Source organism: Rhodamnia argentea, chromosome 5 (assembly GCF_020921035.1).
Source record: "Rhodamnia argentea isolate NSW1041297 chromosome 5, ASM2092103v1, whole genome shotgun sequence".
In the NCBI taxonomy this organism is placed as follows: Eukaryota; Viridiplantae; Streptophyta; class Magnoliopsida; order Myrtales; family Myrtaceae; genus Rhodamnia; species Rhodamnia argentea.
In genome coordinates this window covers 6,524,664-6,544,939 of record NC_063154.1, presented here as the reverse complement: position 1 = coordinate 6,544,939, position 20,276 = coordinate 6,524,664, and the positions used below count along the sequence as shown (strand labels likewise).

Below are 20,276 nucleotides of genomic sequence, written 5' to 3'. Positions count from 1 at the left end.
GGGTTACTTGATATTGACAATCATGTTATTTCGTTATTATGTTAACCAATCCTTATCTTGATGTAATAAATGCTCATGTGACATGACAGATCATGTTAGGAAAATATCCGTAACGTGAATTAAAAGAGACGCTTCAAAATTAAATGGAATTGGGAAAAATAGTTTAGACATCGTGTTGATTATTAATTTTTCTTTAATTTGGTAAAAAAAATTAATAATTTAAAAATATCTATATATTTTAAAAATGACCGATTTATTATAATGAATGAACAAAAAATAATATTAATTAATTAATTAATTATTCAAACTCGTAAATGAACTTTTAAGGTTACTGAAAAATGAATAAAAGAGAAAAATAAGCTTTTACTGATGTGGGGGCGAGAGCGAGGCAGATGATGTGCTCCTCCGCAATCCAGAAGTTATATGTGATGGCCTCCAAGCCCCATCGCCTCCGTCAATGTCTGCTACTCCAACTTCTTCTTCTTCTTCTTCTTAGCAACTCACTCTTTCCTGCAAAACCCTAGGATTTACTCTCTCTCTCTCTCTCTCTCTCTCTGTGCCGCGTGTATCACTTATTCTGCGGGATACGACTTGGCAGGGGCAAATTTCCAGAGCTCAGCTAAGAAGGCCAGGACGATGGCGACTCAGTCTTCTCTCAAGGGCGCCTTCTCCACCTACGCCGATTACCTCAACAATCTCGTAATGTTTTCGCTCTCTCTCTCGCTCATTGGTACATTGTTATCGAGATGTGGGCATAGACAGCAGTGAGTGTGATTAAAGCGATTTTCCGAGTATATGGAGAAATTGAAAGGTGTAAGATTCTGTACAGTAAGCTTCTGGGATTGCCTTTTTCACTCGAGGGACTGGTGTTGAAGCTGTGCATAGTGTTCACGTTAAAGGGTGTTTTTATTGGTGCGCAATGCCGTGAGTAAGTTGGCTGGCCCTAGCCTTCACTTGCATAAGAACTAAGTTGCGCTGAAACACAGAGGTTCAGGGTATTGATCAATGAGCATCCCCGATTGGTTATGTTGCCTGAAGTTAAAAATCAGATGAAGCTGAATGTTTTGGGCATGATACATGCTCCTTCGAATCGCGTGTAGATGGAAATTGCTCTATGATAGTGGCCTTTTATCTGAATCGTGCTTACATACCTTGGCCTTTTGTTGCTATATGACCTTTCCCTACTATTGGGTTCCCTTCTTTCTGTTCAAATATTTGTCTGACAACCTCAATGTGCATCTGTAGAATGAAAAACGCGAAAGGGTAGTAAAAGCGAGTCGAGACATAACCTCGAACAGCAAGAAGGTTATATTTCAGGTGCACAGGTAATATTTTTTGGTATATCTTTTTCTTCTTGGTGCTATGCCTTTTAAAATGGGCCGAATGATCTAATTCTTTTTTTTTTTTTGGTACAGTCGAATGATCTAATTCTTTTTTTTTTTTTTTTTTTTGGTAAGGTTGATCTAATTCTTTGATTCTTGCTGTTATTGATAAAATTGTGAGCAGCAGGCATCATCAAACTAGTTTGCATGATCAATTCGTAAAATTTACCTTCCCAGTCTACTTGGAATGAACCACGTCCCATGTCGTGCTTATTGCAGAATCAGTAAAAACAACAAAGAGGAAGTCTTGGAGAAGGCACACAATGATTTAGCAACTGTTATGGATCAGTACATAGCTAGACTGGTAAAAGAGTTGCAAGGCAGTGACTTTTGGAAACTACGACGGGCATACTCTCCAGGGGTTTGTGATAGTTTCTCTGTCTGCTTCAAAGGCCTAAATAGATTACTGCAATTGCCTAATTTTACGCTTTGACTTGCAGATACAGGAGTACGTCGAGGCCGCCACTCTCTGTAGATTTTGTAAATCTGGGACCCTTTTAAATCTCAAGGAGATGAATGCTTCTTTGTCATCACTGAGCGACCCATCTCATGAACCTTTGCAGATTAATATCCTTGATTATATTCTTGGGGTAATGACCTAAAACTTCATAGTATATGCACTCGTGACTACTTTACCCACTAGAGTACATCAATCATTGCCTGAAAAGTAATTGAGTGCACTCCCTCATAAGTTGTTAAGTCAGAGAGTATATGAAAACATGTTTTAGCTTTTGTTCCAATGGGCAGTAAGAAGAAGCATAATTGTATGTTTCTTGGTTACAACATTATACATAGGTTAACTCTGACATGAGAAAATATTTAGTGCTCTAGCCATTTTCCAACTGCAAGGACTCGTAATATTTCTTTCCCATATACATGTTATGAACCATATGAGAACCTCCATATTGAAGTATTGAAGTTATGAATCATACCCTTCTTAGCCATATTTAGCTGCATTCATGTGTACTGAGGTCTCAGAATCTATTTTGTCAGAAAGTGATAGAAACTATTAAGTATTTTTATTTATGCATTTCGGGGATGAAATGAATGATGGGAGTCTATATTCTTAGGATAACTCTTGCATCTTTGTAGAGTTTGGTGGATGGGGAAAAAAAGGAGAAGCTGGAGATACTATATACCCAGGACAAGTCACAGCATTGGCATAAGAAAAGCACTCAGGATAAAGCGTTGAAATATCTTTTATTTGCTCTTTTCAATTGATCTTTTCAACTAGTGCAGTATGTTCAAAACTTGAGTCAGTTGATTCTGGTCATCTAGAGGAGTCAAATGTGTGCTTGATTAAGCAAAGCCCGCACATGTACTGGCAAACACTTGAAATGCTTGCAAGCTAATTGGCATGTACTATATACCCAGGACAAGTCACAGCATTGGCATAGGAAAAGCACTCAGGATAAAGCGTTGAAATATCTTTTATTTGCTATTTTCAATTGATCTTTTGAACTAGTTCAGTCTGTTCAAAACTTGAGTCAGTTGATTCCGGTCATCTAGAGGAGTCAAATGTGTGCTTGATTAAGCAAAGCCCGCCCATGTACTGGCAAACACTTGAAATGCTTGCAAGCTAAATTTACTTGGAGCTGATATTTCTTCAGAAACTTAAAACTGTTATTTGTTCCTGTGAAGCTTGCAGATTTGACAGGGGAGCTTATGAGGCTGGCTATTGGTCGAATATCAGATGGTGAACTTGAATTTGCTGAAAAGATATGTAAATTCGTGCGTGAAATACACCGTGAGCTGACCCTTTTAGTGCCACACATGGACGAACCTCATGATATGAAGACGAAGATGGAGACGATGCTGCAAAGTGTGATAAAAATTGAGAATGGTATTATGCTCCCACTTTCATGGCTGACATCAGTGTACTATTGCTTCATGATCATTTCTGGCCTTCTTGTTTGATGGCATTACAGACAGATATCATTTAGCTGAGTCTGAGGCATTAAATCGTCACTTCACCGAGTTAGTCATGAATTTTCGTTCAGCTATGGAAAGTGCTATGGGTGTAGCTTTTTCCAAATGATTTAAACTTGAACCTTTGCTAGTTTTGAGTTTTGTGAATTTCCTTCTGCATTTACTCTTCCTTTTCTTTTCTAACCTTATTGGAGTTGTGCTGAGACTGAAAGGTACTAGAAGTTGTGTACTTCAAAATATCACAGTGAATTTAAAATCTTATTATGTGCTTGGTTGCTTTGGAAAACACTTCCTCTTCATGCATCAGAATTAAATTCCCCCCAAGCTCTGACAGGTTCTTCCGTGTTCAGCTTGCTTTAGCATCCACGTAAGAGGATCAGAATATATCCCACTGCTCGGATCTGATGTCCCAAGTTACTCTTTGATAGGGGTTGCCGAGGGAATTGATCTATGAAGTACACTCCTTCACATTCCAAGTCCTTACATTATGGTCAATTTTATTCTGTCTCTTAATAAAAATGATAACAAGGAATGCTTGTCTTGCAGGCGGTTCTGAGGTCGAGATGTATCGAGTTTGCTTCTAGCGAAGATCTTGGGGCCCAAAAACAGCAAAGCTTCTGCAACAACTTAAGGGGAAGGAGCTCTGTCTGTCATGTATCCTATTGAAAACCTCCCTGCTGGATCCTGTTTTACTTGTGGCAGGTGGTGAACGGTATGTTGTAATTGAGCTTATTTTGTTTGTTGTTTGGGGGGGTCGGGGCGGGGTGTGTTAAGGAGATTTTGACATGGGATGGTTGGATTTTCAAGTTGCACAAGCTTTGTTGACAACTTAAAGAGGACAATTGCCCCCTCTTTCCGAAGCTTTTGTTAGTTTTCTCTCACCTTGGTATCATCAAAGCACACATGTTACGGTCGAATCAAACTTATTACAGAAAAGGCCCAGCTTCATCGGAGCTTGAGCTTCAGCCAAACAACGCAGAAGCCCTACTCAGCTCTCTCGATATAAAGCCGAACTAGTTCTTGGGAGAGAGCGTTCTGATTACTCTGGGACATCATGATTGTTGTCGATGAAGGGCGTGCCTCGTTCGAGAAGGCTGGAGACGGAGAGTGGATGGATATTTGATTAAAGGTCGCACCGCAGGACGTCGAACGTCAACTGTCGAGTGAATGAACTTGACTAAGGCCACACGGCTGGACTTTGAACATCAACTGTCTGATTTCTCTTTTGCTCATGCTACACTCGATCTGAAGAATCGGTGCGAAAGCGCAAAACGAAGTGTTTTGAGGCAATCCACGGTGAAGCGGCACTCGCGCTGAGCATACTAATGAACGATTTGCGAGCATCTCCTGCACGAGCTCATAAACACTCAAATTTTTTCCCTTCATTTCAGGCTAAGGATTGGTTATTTTTTATTTTATTTTTTTCAAGCATCAAAAGTGCACGCACGTGGGATTCAATTCTAGTTAAGCTGTCATCATGAACCTCCTAAATAGGTTGTGGGCCAAAACCGCGTGATGTGGGCCCATCTCTATATATATATTTTTTAAAAAGAGCTTGCAATATGGGCCGTACGACGCCGTGTATGTTTTCGGACGACACGAACCCGATCGATCAATTCTTCCCATGTCGTGCCGACCCGACATGCACGTCGTGCGAATCGTACAAAACGTAGCGAGCTGTTTTCTTTAGAGCACGGAGATCTGCTTTCCAAGGTAGACAATGAGATGTTTATTTTGGTAAGAAGTCTGCTCAACATCACCCCGCTCGTGACATTCGGCCACTACTTAGGAATTGATCATACCTTTGATTGAACATACTCGTCGCGTAAACTAACCCCTTAGGATGGAAACAATTCCTCCTCGGCGAGAGTCTCGCACGTGCACAATTCGAAACTGACGCTTCTCGTCAAAGACTATGCGCGGTGGCTTTAGGGGCACGGATGATCAAGAAAGAGGCAAAATGCAACTGGCGCGCTTTTAAATTAGATGGGAGTTAGGTGAAACGAAAGTCCTGCGTATTATTAATTAAGGGTTGTGAGGCAAATCTATTGGAAGCCGGCATATGCATTTGTGCCGTTTGAGATTTGGCCATCAGTCTTCTCGCTGGTCACATCCCCACCGGCAAACACCACGTTCCGGTGGTCGGTGGAGTCGTCCTTTTGTCCGGTACTTCACTGCACACATAACCCTACGTGTTTAACGTTTTGGGCGGGCGACAATCGATTTGATTCCGCGCTAATTTGTACTTTTAGAATGAACTTAGCCGCGTATTAGCGGGACCCAAGATGGATCGGGGTGTAAGCCGCGATGGATCGAGGTGTAAGCCGCGAAAATAGCGCCCCATCATAGCCAAAATACAGAACACCATCACGAAGAAAAAGGAATTTACACACATGATTTGAAAATCATTATTCTTGATGCGAAATACCGATAATCCAAAGCACAAGTACATTCTCCTATATTGCCCTCTATATCTTTTAGAGGCGTCAAAATGGAACCGAAAAACAGAAACAAATTGTTAATCGAAATGATCTGAATCGAAAATTTCGTGCGTTTCGGTTCTATTCGGTTTGGAAAATTGAAAAATAACGATTCTCTTTTATGGTTTGGCCTATTTCGGTTCAGTTAGTTGAACCTAACTTAAAATCTCCCTTCTTCTTAATATTAGCAATGTGGGAAAAAATAACCATTCTTTTTTATTTGTTTGTTTTTCTTTTTCTTTCTTTTCTTTCTTCCTTTTGGGTTTAAAGGGTGGGTGGTGGCCGAGGGTTGGCGACCCCCATTGGTCGCAAGCGTTAGAGCCGCGACCCCTCACCTGCGGCCAAGAGAGCTTCGCTACCCTTGCCCAAGGGCCGGCAAGGGTTGTTGTCCTAAATCAATGGTTGGCGGCCGTTGGACGTTTAAACCAAAAAAAGGAAAAAAATAAAAAAAAATAAAAAAAATTGAACCGAACTAAATCAGATTTTCCGTTCGGTTCGGGTTGCGATTCAATTCGGTTTAGCCGCTTACCCTAACAGTTCGGTTTGGTTCTGTTTTTCATCATTAGTTCAATGAAATTGCCCCATTTTGTAACTGCTTCTTATGCAATGTTTTGTGTGCATTAGGGTTGGAGGAGAGACTTAAACACTATTTATAGAGTTTTCAGTCGCAAATCTTCTCATTTTAGGCCAGGCTTTACTTGACCCACACAAGCCAATCACATATTAGACTGATTAAAAATCTTTGTATCTTAAACCAACACCGTAAAATAGTAAATATCAATCTCAATTAATGTAACTCACGTCAGAAGAACTCTTACACGAGCCGATGCCGTTGCTTGCGGCGGTTGCAACTCGCGATCGTGGCAGCCCCCCCTTCCGTCTCGGCCGTTGATGGGCGCGCTTGCCAAAGGGGTCTCGAGGGCGGACGACGGAGGGCAGGACCATTTAATAGAGATGTGTCGTGGCCACCGGGCCTTAAAAGCTCGAGTTTGCGACAAAGCACGTGCGTGTTTCGTAGCTACGCACGTCCGGCCGGCGTAGGGGTTGGCGTCGTAGGTGAGGACGGAGGGCGCTCGCCAGTTACATTTAGTCATTCGGCTATTGATGTTTCGAGACCGACTTAGAGCCGTACGCAGAAATTAGGTTTAGCAATTCAGCTGGCCCTACTCAACTGTTTAAGCCCGTAACGACAAGGCAATTTAATTTGGTAGATTCTATCTACCCAATGGAAACGCCTAAAAAGTAAACCCTCGAGTCCCGTGGGCGTGCATTAGCTCCAGCTGAACGAATTCACTTGGCATTTCCAAAGGTATTAAATGGAGGATAATCGATTCCAAAGTGAGAAGGTACCGAACCCGAAATCTGGTTAGGTTTGGTTTTCGATTTTCGGAGCCCGAGGGCATGGCCCATGCAGGAACGGAAAATCAATTGACGTGCATAAATAAATTTTCGTTCTTTTTCTGTTTCGGAGAACGAAAATATAAATAGAAAAATAGATAATCGAAAACGTTGCCAGACGGATCGTTAGCGTCCGAGAAATACTGCCGGAACGGAAAAATAAAAATATCTCAGTGCTTTTAGAACGGAAAAGGGAATTCCAAGCCCTAATAAAGAGACCGGGGTTAATAAAAGTAAGTACGATTTTCTTTCCGGGCTGCCACGTCATCCTTGTCTCGGGCACAAGGTCCAATGGTTAGATAGTCTAGTCATTGGGCAGTCTGACTCGATCTAGGAATCTCTAGCGTGAGTGCCGAGAAAAGATCGTTCATTTTGAATTTAGCACTTCAATTGATTATGAGGTTTTCCTACTTAAAGCTGCAGAAATGTCGTGTTTTTTTTTTTTCTGAAAAATGAAACATTTCGTTCATGAACTGATAAAAGGTAGCCTGTCCGAGCCAAAGTTCCAGGCATCGTTGATTTCTTGCTTTTCTTATTATCTCTCCTTAATTTACTTTCGTTTACTTATTCTCTAGCAAAATGATGCCAAGGGTTTACTAGTTTTAGTGATCCCCTTCGAACCATTTGCTATCGCGAGCTGATACCCTTTGTAGAATATATGTTCAAACTATGATCACTCCACATTATTTGCCTGCGATTTGAGAATCCAAGGTCGATGAATTCGTTATCGCAACCGCACATGATATGTCGTAATTGGACAACGCCACACGAGTCAATAAAAGACTCGGCGATGATATGAATCGAACTCACGGTCACATGGAAAATAAAGTTATCCCGTTGGTCATTGGACCAGTGGGCATTTGACATTGAAGGGAGGATGAGCCACTCTCTCTCGTTTCTTTTTTTTTTTTTTTTTGTGCGTTTTTGTGGGGTGTTTTATTTATTGCCGTTGCTTTCGCGCTTTCAATGAAAAACGACGCGAAGGAAAGAGGCCGTCGAATAAAACGACACTGTTGCTCCTCCAAAGATCCGATTCTGCGCCCCACTTCCCCCAGCTCGCCAGCTGTCACTTTCCCGCCCTCTCTGCCTCTCTCTATCTCTCTCTCTCTCCTCAGTCCCACCCCGCACCAGACCAGCTTGACCCATCCGACACCCTCACGTTTTGTCCCTGTCAAGTCAAACTCTTCATCTTTCTTTCCCAATTCGCTTTTGCAAATTCCAATCTCCCATCCATCCATGCACCGGAAATGAATTTATTTCTAATTTTTGGACGAGTTTTTAGTAATGAACTCATTTGTTAACCACATAAAAATTCATTTGATAACAATATAAAATTTTAAAATTATCGAGATTGACGGATTGGCAATTAGCAACAGTAAGCAACCGACTAGGGGACAATGGACTGGCGACCAACGATCGGAGCACGATAGAAAGAGCAAACAATAAGAAGAATTCTTATTTCTCATTTTTGTTCCAAAAATAGAGACTCGAAAATTTTAACTTCTCTTTTCTATTCCAAATTTATTTTCAAAATAAATTTTTATTTCAAAAATAGAAAATAAAATTACGTTACCAGACGGTATAAATTTGGGATAAATGTGTCACACGGGTATAAATTTGGATATTTTGATGTCACAAAAAAAAAATAAATTAAACATGTCATAATGAGTATAGTTTATGATTTTTTGTGGCTTTTACCCATGAAATTATTTACGTTGAAACTCACAACTCGCATTGTCTTTGAACCACTGGTACGTCACCGATAAGTCGGTTTAAAAACACCGTACGAAGCATAGGTAAACGACGCGGGAGTCGAAACTTCAATGATTTATCCAAGGAGTGGGATGCTACTATACAACTCTATTCGGCGGTAACCATCCATAGATGATGTAAAGTCTACCTTTCCTATCATTACCCTTCTAAATTGAGAGAAAATATTTTTCTTCCATTCATCTCACGGAGTGCCTCAAATTTTACGTTTCAGAGTTCAAACGAAACGATTTAAAGACTTTATTCAGGTTTATAAATTGGGAGAAAAAATATATTTTTTTTTTTTTCAGAAAATACTCTCGAATTTTATATTTTAGAATTCAGAAGAAGTAATTTAGGACTTTACTCGAGCATGTAGCAATTTGAGGTAATTGTCTTCTCGATTTAGTAGGCGAAGTGCCTTCGTTTCGGTCGAGCTATGGGCCGGGTTCGGACCAAAGAGTTGGGGGGTCCACTCGTGGGTCATAGAGGGACAAGAAAAATGGCAAAAGCAAAGAAGAAGGTGGCCCCACGTGTCGCTTCAGTAGGTGACGTGGCATATAGACATGCCGAAACGTGTACAAGAAGGCCCGGGGCTCCCTAGCCGGAGGGAAGACACAGCTACGGCTGTCCCCACGCTTTTCTGGGACGGGATTTCCGGTCTGTCGGGGCCGTCATGGCTGCCTTGTCGGTCTTTTCCATCGTGCCGGTCTGCCGTTTCTTTCCCGACTACCTATTTTGAATGGAAAATCTGAAAAAAAAAAATTCTCAGATAATACGTCATTTTTTCAAGGAAAAATTAGAGTCCAAATGTCCTCATTTTATTAAATAAAAGCTCGAAATGAACTTTATTTTAAATAAAAATTTGAAATGCCCTCTTTACTTCAAATAATGATCCGATTGAAGGGTATTTTTGTCCTTTACTCTTTTCTGTAAAAAAAATAATAGATAAAAATACCATTCGATCATACCCTTCTTAGAAATAAAGAGAGCACTTCAAACCTTTGTTTGTAATAAAGTTCACTTCGGATCCTTATTTGAGAAAATGAGCTCATTTGAGATTTTTAATAGAATTTTTTCCCTTTTTTTAAAGTTCTCTTGGTAGTTGATTTTTTTTTTTTTTTTGGAAAAAGAATTCCACAATCCAATTGGAGAAATTTGCTTTTTTTTTTTTTCGCTTCAAATTAGGCGTTATGAGGACCAAAATGAACAAGTCCATGGGGCAAAATCAGGCACGTGACAAGCGTGTGATCATCGTCCGGCGAGTTTTGTGGCCGTGGATGACTTCGGGGAGTCTTTTGAGAGACAGTCGCCGACTTCATGTGGGTTTTTGAAAATTTGGACGAAAATGGCCCCATTGCGAGGGTAGTTTTGGAATTTTCCCTATTCTATATTTAAGACGGCGAGATGAAAATTCGTTTGATTTCTTATATTTCTTCAATCATTGACTAACTAAGAAGAGACGTGCCCTTTTAAAAATAGAACAAAAATAACAAGTCAATGCGATGGTTCGATGCTCAAATTGAACACGTTAAGCGCTCACCTCACCAAGATCCCGCAGCCTAAAAGTTTTCGCACACCAAATAGTGAATCGCCAAAAAATCTTCACTTAGAAATCTTCATCTAATTGTACCATTGGACGAGCTTAGTGCGTTAGGCAATAATTAATTCAATAACAGTGTATTGAAATAAAGAGCAATGCAGTTCAAATGGGTGAACGTATTCAAGGACGACCAGTGAAGTAAAATTTAATTGCACCAAAGATTAAAGTGTTTAACTTTCTTATTATTCACATATACATAGAGTGTGTATGTTACGGTAAATCAAATCAATCATGTGAAGGAGACGACATGGTGTGACTAGCTAATCACTATTGTTTGAGTGATATAAATCTGTTGCCACTTGGCATCATAAGTACATGTATCCTACTTTCGATTGGTCGGTTACACCACGTGTTACTACCTTGTGGTGTATCCCTGGACCTTCGTATATGTATTTTCTCCAAAAATTTGGACTCGTGCTCTGCTTAGTGCGACTTAGGGTTATTAAATTTTTCCGGCAATGTTCTTGCGACAATTTAATTTTGACTCTCACATTGTATGCAATATAATTGACCTTTACAAAAATTGACATATCAAAATGTCGAGTCATTTAACTATTTTCTCTTTTCGTTTTAAGAAAAGTTAATGGATTACAGAAAAGTATAGGGCGAACCCCGAACGGATATTTCAATCAAAACCCTTAAGAATATCTTGACCTAAAATAAAAAAAAAAATAAATAAACGGGAGGGGCATCGGACAACAATGTCGGGGCCACCACTTTCCGACACGTGGATGATGGGCGGGCCAAGGGCAAGGATCCAACCGATGACCCTTGGCGGGTGCGAAGAGTGCCCTTTCGTTTCGTCCCCGAGAAGCCGAGTCCCCCTGAAGTTTCAAAGATAAAGGCGGAAAAAAATAAATAAGAAATAAAAAGAAATTAAGGACAAAAAGAGAAAAAGGAAACATTATCATGTGCACGTCCGACGGGCATGACCGCCATGCTGTATCCACATGTGTATCTGCTCACGGGTCTGCCGCTCCGTCACGTGACCCTGAGTCAACCCGGCGCGAGTTTCGAAGCATTTTTTTCCTTTTCTTTTCATCATTATCACTTCAAATATTACTTTTTATTTGCTCTGCCAGAAATACGTTTTTATAAAATAAAATATGACGAATTCAGCAGGCCAAAAAAATAAAATAAAAATAAATACATGGGTTCAGTCGACCTTTGACTCGGGAGTCAATCCGGCGACAGGTGGAGGAACGCGAGTCGGAAGAAGCACGATTTGATTAAGGGTTGCTTTCGACCACACAAAAAATGAAAAAAGTTCATTAACTTAAACTGTAGGGTTACTTTGTTAGACGTTTTTGTTATCGAGCGCCGCAGATTAAAGGTGAACGTGGCTCTCAAGAAGAATTGAAAATCGGAGAATCGGTCCGATTGAAATCGATCCGGTTTCAGATTTTAGGATATTCGAAATAGGTTTCAGTAAAGTCGAAATCGGTCCTTGTGTTGTCTTGGTCTCCGATTTCGCACGATCTTACAGTACTCTATAGCGTCCGACGGTGAGTGTGTAATTTTGAACCGCCCACCTCTACCCGCAGACACTCAATCGTTACATCAAGATAAGAAAATTTGTCATTTGTAAGGCTCCGTTTATTTTGTGAAAAAAAAAACTTTCACTAAAACATTTTTCGGATTCTCCAATATTTGGTTCGGGAAAAAAATAAGCTATAGTCTGGGAAAACATTTTCCACTTATATAAAGAACTATTTCAAAAATGGAGAAAATGGCGACGAGTTGATGAACGAATTAAATAAGAAAGAAGAAAAAAAAGAAGAAGAGAAAATAAAATAATATAAGATCAATTAAAAAATCAAAAATAAAAAAAAATTAATCTTTTTAAATAGAAAAATCGTCCACATTAGCGACGGCCGTGCCACATAAGATGATCGGGTCTATATCAGAAATTGTCGATCAAAAGATGAGGCAGAAAATCAAATTAGGCTTTTCTTACCAAACGACATAAAATATTTTCCAATGCATTTTCATATCTCAAACAAACATAGAAAAAAAAGAGTCATTTTTCTGAAAATTGACTTTCTGAAAAGTATATTCCATAACAACTCATTTTTCGTGAAATAAACAGATCCTAAAGCTCCGTTTTGATGATGTAGAGTTGCCGTCGGTGTATGAAAAGTGCTACTCTTTCTTTACAAACGCTGAGAGGACACTCTATTAACAAGACCTACCTCTTAATTGAATTGGAGTAGATTAACGAATGAATGCGGGGGGGAAAAACAGTTTTTTTTTTTTTTTTTTGGTGGTGGTCGGAATTAGATTGCGTTGGTTGTTGGTAGTTAGCTATAGGAACGCGTTTGGTAAAACCAAAAATTAAGTGCTGGAGGTTTGGATACTACTTTTAAATGTTGACGTGAAACTGGAATTGAATTTGTTTATGGTAATTGAAAGTTGATGGTCGTACGACATTGATCTCGCACCAAATATAGAAAGAAAGAGACCACTTTTGATAGGTTTTATCTATAAATTCGAAAAATTACTTATTGCCCATAATTGTATCTCTATCTATCGAATTATGTGCCCACGCGGTTACTAATCATATCAATTGGGTTTTTGAATTAATCGAGCCGCTTAAGTCAATTCTATCCGAAGTTATTGAGCAAGCTTAATCTCATTAAGTGTTTCCCGTTTTTAATTTTCGGCGCTTAATGGCGTTATCAGATAAGATATTATCGCCGATATATTTTGGATTTTCCTAAAAGCAAATTGGAACTTAAATTAAATTTTTGATCAACAGACCCTCAATAGAATTGAATGCATCTGAATACGAAATCTTAAAAGCTCTCGGCGCTATCATACATTTTCACACGTGCCAAAAATATGGCCCGATGCTTTTTAGCTCTTTTGTATTGACCTTTTATAAGTAGGTTGGTTCGGCAATCCTAGCATTGGATGGTATTAGAATCAATGCATGGTTATTAATGTGGTCCTAAGGAGTTGCTACATACATTTAAAATCTATTCGAGATTAATAGAAAAAAAAAAGGTATGAATTAAAAATAATAAAAAGATTATGCATAACATTACACGTGGATATTTTGCATATTTAGAAAGATTAGTCATACTAAGTAAAAGTTAAAGCACGGGACCACGGTATTTACAAAATATATCGAGATATAAATTGTTTCTATCGCCCCCAACGTGATATTGAGATGTAAATTGTTGTTAACGACGGAAATGTTTTCATCATCTAAAATATTAAGATATAAATTATCGTACATCGATCCAGCTACTTTTGCCTGAACCAAGACACAATGTAGATGTCATCCATACATAAGAATCCCCAGCCTTAGAATCTGACGAGGAAGCCACCAGGAATCATCTTGTGGTTGGATGACCAGTTTCCTTGAGAATGGGAAACAACGACAAGAGACAGATTCCGAGGCTCACGGATCGCGCTTCCCACGAATCCTCGGAAAATCTATTTGGTATGTATTGATAAAGCCTGATTTAAGTGAATATTCGCGCATGAAGACTCATTACATATATGGTAAGAGTGTGGGTTTTCCTTATCGATGCAGGTGATTTGCACGGGGGTAATTATTTAAAAAGTCATAAATCTATTGTATGGATGCCAATTTAGCTTTAAATCTTTTAAAATGACCAATTTAGTTCTTAATCTTTTGATGATTTGCCAATACAATCATTTCGATCGACTTTTGTTGGAAATCACAAATGTGGACAATCGACCTTCTTACATGGCTTAGTCGGCGCTGGCGTGGACAATTAACTTTTAATATTTTTTGTTATTTTTTATTTTATTCTTTTCTTATCGTTTCCGATGACGCCAAAAGAAAAGGAAAAAAAGAAGAAAAAAAGGATAAAAAACCACAAAATTCAGACAAAATATCTAAAAACCTGCCAACAAAAAAAAAATTAATTTACGTCGGTGCCGATCGTATCACATAAAACAGTCAGCATCAACATCAATGATCTCCAACAAAATTGATCGGAAGGATTGCATTGACGAATCATCAAAATCGAAAGATTTAGGGCTGCGGTACCCGTACAATAGATTTATAACTTTCCTTCTTTTTTGGTAGTGTGTAGTGCCCAATTCTTGAGCCCCCAAATTCTATCCACCAAGACTCGTTGACTACTCTTAGTTTTTCTTGATTAGGGTTTCGAGGACGTTTGGTGATCGATCCTCGTTCCCACGATGAATATCATCCAACCCCCCCACCGACGGACGAAAGACAATGCTTCGTTGCCGCCATTAACGCGCGTGGGCCTTTGACTCTTTGTTGCGATATGCCAAAAGCATAAAGAAGAAAAAGTTCAGGTGCCCAACGCAAAGCATCTTGAGCCACACCAGTCACTTCTGTCGCCCACAACACGAAGCCTCGAATGAAAAATGCACTAGGTCCACACCAATTCTCTGCACATGCTTGGTAATGGAAGGTGAATAAGTTCACTTTTCCCAGTAGGAAAAGAGTGGATTCCAAAGGGGATAAATTTCCCATTTTGGCGGAGGCTTCATGAGCAGCACTCGGAGAGGACGTGCCGGTGATGTTCGGACTCGGATAAGCCGAACCGATAGACCTAGCAGACTGAAAACAAAGAACCACCCCCTTCGAGGTGGTGGTGAATCACGCTCGTGCTCTTGCGTCTTGAATCGAAAGATTGTCAAAGCCGACCACCTCGTTTCGTAAATGTTAGAACTTGATGTCTGAACTTGATGCGTGCCCGTGAGTCCTTTATTAACCTAAGACGAATAGGTAGAGCTAGTGCAAAGATCCTGCGGGATGATTTTTAAGTTTGGTGCTTCTCGAGAAGGGTTTTCCTTTTCTTCTTTTCCCCCATGTCTTGGTGAAATAGAATCAATATGTAGACAACAGTTGGCGCCAGAGACAATAGTCAGTAAAGAAAAAAGACAGGAAACGATGGATCATGGTCCAAATCTTGTCCTCGCTCCTCCACAGTCAACGCAAAGCAGGACCAAGCTGTTAATTTATTAAATCTGAGTCCCATACCTTAATTTACTGAATAATGAAGGGAAAAGTATCAAAAAAATCCTTAATCTATTTCGTTGATTCCAATTCCGTTACAAACCTTTGAATTGGATCAATTTAGTCATAAACTTTTTTGCATTAATACCAATTAAGCCCATTTGGTCAATTTAGGCAAAAAATCGCTAGCGTGGACGTATACCGTCCTACATGACACGGCTAGTAATGACGTTGACATCTTTAATAATTGCTATTTTTTATTTTTTCACTTTTTTCCCTTCTTTTTTTTTTGCCAGTGGTCGGCCGGCCACATGCCATGGCTAGCAAGGGGAGCCCTCATCGGGCCACGCCCGGTCGAGGGTCGACCTCACCGAATTTGGCGAGGGGGCGCCTCGCCGGCGCTCACCCGTGTGAGGCCAGCCCTCATCGGCCGGCCTTTGACAAAAAGAAATTGGAAAGAACAAAAAAGAAAGGGAACAAAATTCAAAAAGAAAATTAAAAAATTATATAAAAATGTACACGTCAGCGACGTTGGTGCCACGTAAGACGGCCAACTTCCACGTCAACGATTTTCGGCTAAATTGGCCCAATGGACTAAATTGTTATCAATACAAAAACGTTTAAGATTAAATTGGTCCATGTAAAAAAATTAGGACTTAAATTATAACAATACAATAGCTTTATGACTTTTTGGTACTTTTCCCGAATAATGAAAATACCAAAATTTGAGAAATTTCCTTATTGTAGAGGCCCACCATTGCTTAGTAGACGATCCATGGCCATGAGGGTGATAACTGGCTACGAACTTAGCGACGTTACGACCGCATGCCGAAGACTAGGAGCGCGTCTGCTTTCGAACGTTCATAAATTTTCAAAGATTTCTTGGTGCTTCGTATGAAAGAGGGGTGATTCTCCAATTATTTTATGGATACCAATTCAGTCTCGGACTTTCAATTTTTGCCAATTTAGTCCTAAACCTTCACATGAAATTACAATGAAGTTCTTCCAGTAAATTTTCGTTGGAGATCGCCGATATGGCGATGTACCACGTAGGACAGCCGGCGACAACCGGACCACCTCGTTGGCGATTTGACTTGAAAATTGGCCGTAATAACTGCATTGAAATTTCGCGTGAATGTTTAGAACTAGAGTGATGAGATTTAGAGTCACCGTAGTGTCAAGTCGACGTCACCCAATACATTTAGTTACGCACGAGATACACAAGTATGACTACTCAATTGCGCGGTACAAATTGAGGACTGTTTCAGGGCAAGCAATGGGACCGCGTAGTGGAGGAATTGAGCCCGGCATGAACCGCAAGACACGCGTGGGTGCGCCCCACGCCGCACGCCAACTATTTTCGGCTGACCACCTCTTAAGTTTTGAGGGCTAATTTTTAGCCTGCTTTGGTTAGGGCTGATGTTATATTTATAGTCGTATCTTCTGTACATTAGAGGATATTTATAGTATTTTATTTGCGTTTGACTTTGGGGGACTACAGACAGAGCTTAACGAGGAAAAACCATCGAGATTAGGGTTGGTTAATTATGTTTTTATGCATTTCTATGCCCGGTGATAGATTTGTCGCCTTTCTTCTTCTTCTTCTTCTTATTTTTAATTATTTATTAAGAACGTGGATTAATTTATAAGGGTTGGAGTCCGAAATTTTCCATGCCAAATAGGCTAAAGAGGTTATGAAAGTTTGAAGTAATTTATATTTCGGCCTCGTACTTGAAAGGAAAATTTACCAAAAAAAAGCCTTAAACATGTTGCAACTGTGCCAATTGAATCCTAAATCTTTTGTATATATGCCAATCAGTCCATTTGTTCGGCCCAAGCTAACGTGAATAATTTTTTATTTCTTTTTTTATTTCAATATTTTTCTTATCTTTTTTTGTTTCTAATTTCTTTTTTTTTCTTCCCACTATGGCCAGTGAGCTGTGTCCAGTGAGGGGGTCGCCGGAGTTCGCCGGCCACTGGGTGAGGTCGGCCAAATGAACCAAACCGGCACAGATGCAAAAAGTTTAGCACTCAATTGGCAAAAAAAATAAAATAATTTGGGACTGAATTGACACAATTGCAATAGGCTTATGATTTTTTTTTTGTAATTTTCCCTACTTTAAGCATTCATTGATATTAAAAAACATATCGCGAATAAGTTTTCTATATGTATTATGTCCTAATTATTCAATAAATACCTACATAAAAAAATGACAAGTTTAGATCTTTTGTCTATGTCTCGTAGTTCACGTGTACATGGACTATTTGAAATCAAATGTTGCTAATTTCGACAAAAAAAAAATGTTGCTAATTAGGTTTTGATTTGTTTTTGCTCGTCGGAAAGTACTCATAAATTACTCTAAATGCGTTTCAATGAGGCAGGAAGATAAGGAACTTCGTTAGTATTAATATCCGTAATTATATCGCGAGGAATTAATGAATCATCACAAGTTGAGACTAAGTGATTCATCAACAATTAAACGTATCCGATTACGTTTATAACTCGTTGGATTGTAGTAAACGAATAAGACTATAATGTAACAGCTATCACGCTATAAAGTAATCAAGCTATAATGATTATTAAGGTATATGGTTTCAGTAATGTACCATTCATTACACCTTTTTGTTTCACGAATGACATATATAATTAGAAAGGATAGCCAAAACCCTCAAAGAACCGCTAAAATTGGACTACGGAGAATATAATAGTTATCATTTTAATGGTCAATCGTGATTTACGAGTTTAATATGCCATATACAGCAAAAGGACGCTTGGAGTGTCAATATTTTTATATGGCGCTCACTTTAGTGTCGATATATTTTTTTGGATTACTTAGGTGTTAAATCGGTGAAAAACGATCGATTACGTGTCAATTTCGGTAAAAAAACAATCACTCAAGTGCTAATCCGGTCAAACAAGACACGTGGCATTTTTTTTATTAATTTTTAACAATATGTGAATTTTTTTAATAAAAAAATCAGTCCACATGGCATCCACGTGTAATATCTTTTTACAAAATAAACTAGAATATTTTTTAAAAATAGCTAAATAACTAAAAAGAAAAAAAAAAGAAAAGGAAATGGATCTGTTGTAGCAACTAGGGCTCCCAAGCCCTCGCCGTCGCTATTGCCCACCATCACCGACAATGGCCGGCGATGGGTGGGGACTAGTTGGCCGGGGGGGGGGTCGCCCGGCCGAGTGTTGGCGAGGGTAGCGGCCCTCACCCAAATCGGCGACCCTCGCCTAGGTCCGGTCGAGGGCTGCTGGCCCTCACCGGAGCTCGGCGGGGCGACCCTCGCCCTGCCATCTAGTGGCTAGGGGTCGTCGATCCCAACCGACCAATCCCCACTCGTTGCTGGCCATTGCGGGCGATTGTGGGTGACAAGTGGGGGGCCGTGGCGAGGGCTATGCAAGCTTGCAGCTTATCTTGATTTTTTTTTTTACTTTTTTTTGCTATTTAGTTAATTTTGCAAATACAAATGCTGAAGTCCTGATTTTTTTAGGTACTTTTTTTAACTGTTTTTTAGTTTTTAGCTTATTCGGTGGAATTTTTTTATTATTAATTTTTGGCTTTTTTTATTGCTGAATGGGATCTCCGATGAGCCACATATGCACCATGCATGATTTCCGGCAAGTCTCGTCGAACTTGGTATTGAAATAGCCGTTTTAAAAAAAAAATTGACACTTAAGTGATAAAAAAAAATATTGACACTAAAATTATTGCCATACACAAATATTGAGACTTCAAGTGTTCTTTTGCCTATTATTTATTGTATTTTACATTTTTTGATGATTGTAATTGAAAGTTAACCTCATAACATATGATTACATTGAAAGATAGATGATTTCTCTTTAATAAGCAAACGCGTACGTAACACTCCATACTCATTATCAAGATATTATAATCTCTCCAAAATGCGATTCATAATTCCAATGCACATTTCATCATATAATACGTGAATATATTTATCAGATAATTAGTAGTATGATTCAAATTACAATTATTTAACTACTTCAGCATTACTTAAAATAATTTACCAATTAAGAGAATAATCACGTCATATATACTATTTAGCGATGAAAAGTTTAGATGGTTGTACCTAATAGTGGGCAAGAGCAACTGATATAATGCCAATTACTATGCAATAAATAACTATTAAAACAATACAAATAACGTATTATCGGGATAACGTAATTGTTATCGCGTCAATTATTTGCTTATTATTCAATATCTTATTTATTAGTCACCTGAAATAATTATAATTGGTGTTATCATTACAAAAAGAAGAAAATTATACAACATAGCTTGTCGTACTTCATATGAATTTAACTCATGATTGATAATTTAATATCGGTAAATTAAGCAAGAAAAAATAGACACGAGTATTAGGCAGACTGAAATAACCGTTATACAAAGAAATATCGCCATAACAAGCGGTCGATCTATAACAATGCCGTAATGAAATGGCGGCTGTACCGACGTGCTGCTGCGATCGATATCGATTGAATGTATTACTTGAAGTGAACTGAGGAGACTCCTCTGTAGGATCTAAAATGGTGTTTTATGGTTGGTCCTGTCCGAAAACCTTGGAGATTATTTACTTCTCCTGTCCACGTCCTTTTCTTTCACTTCTGTTTAGCAGCACGTGAAGGTTCTTTGTTTTCTGAGAAATCAAAACCCAAAAAAAGAGAAAGGAAATTTAGGTCCACCGGTGCGGCCACCCGTCAATTCCCTCCTCGTGTACAGTTTCCCCCCGCTAACATG

The 20,276-nt window shown here is 39.2% G+C and overlaps 1 protein-coding gene across 1 annotated transcript; it reads left to right on the top strand.

Annotated features, from left to right (window-relative positions):
* Positions 1 to 342: 342 nt before the first annotated feature.
* LOC115754061 (translin-associated protein X) lies at positions 343 to 4,043 on the top strand. Its single transcript, XM_030692985.2, has 8 exons — positions 343 to 459; positions 599 to 699; positions 1,246 to 1,325; positions 1,602 to 1,743; positions 1,823 to 1,972; positions 3,024 to 3,225; positions 3,662 to 3,766; positions 3,858 to 4,043. The coding sequence occupies exons 1-7, from the start codon at positions 393 to 395 to the stop codon at positions 3,763 to 3,765; spliced, it is 846 nt and encodes a 281-aa protein (XP_030548845.1). The 5' UTR covers positions 343 to 392; the 3' UTR covers position 3,766; positions 3,858 to 4,043.
* Positions 4,044 to 20,276: the final 16,233 nt, after the last annotated feature.

Coding starts and splice junctions, on each gene's coding strand:
- LOC115754061 (XM_030692985.2), top strand. CDS start 393: ATGATGTGCTCCTCCGCAATCCAGAAGTTATATGTGATGGCCTCCAAG. Junction 700..1,245: donor CCGATTACCTCAACAATCTC/GTAATGTTTTCG, acceptor GTGCATCTGTAG/AATGAAAAACGCGAAAGGGT. Junction 1,744..1,822: donor GACGGGCATACTCTCCAGGG/GTTTGTGATAGT, acceptor TTTGACTTGCAG/ATACAGGAGTACGTCGAGGC.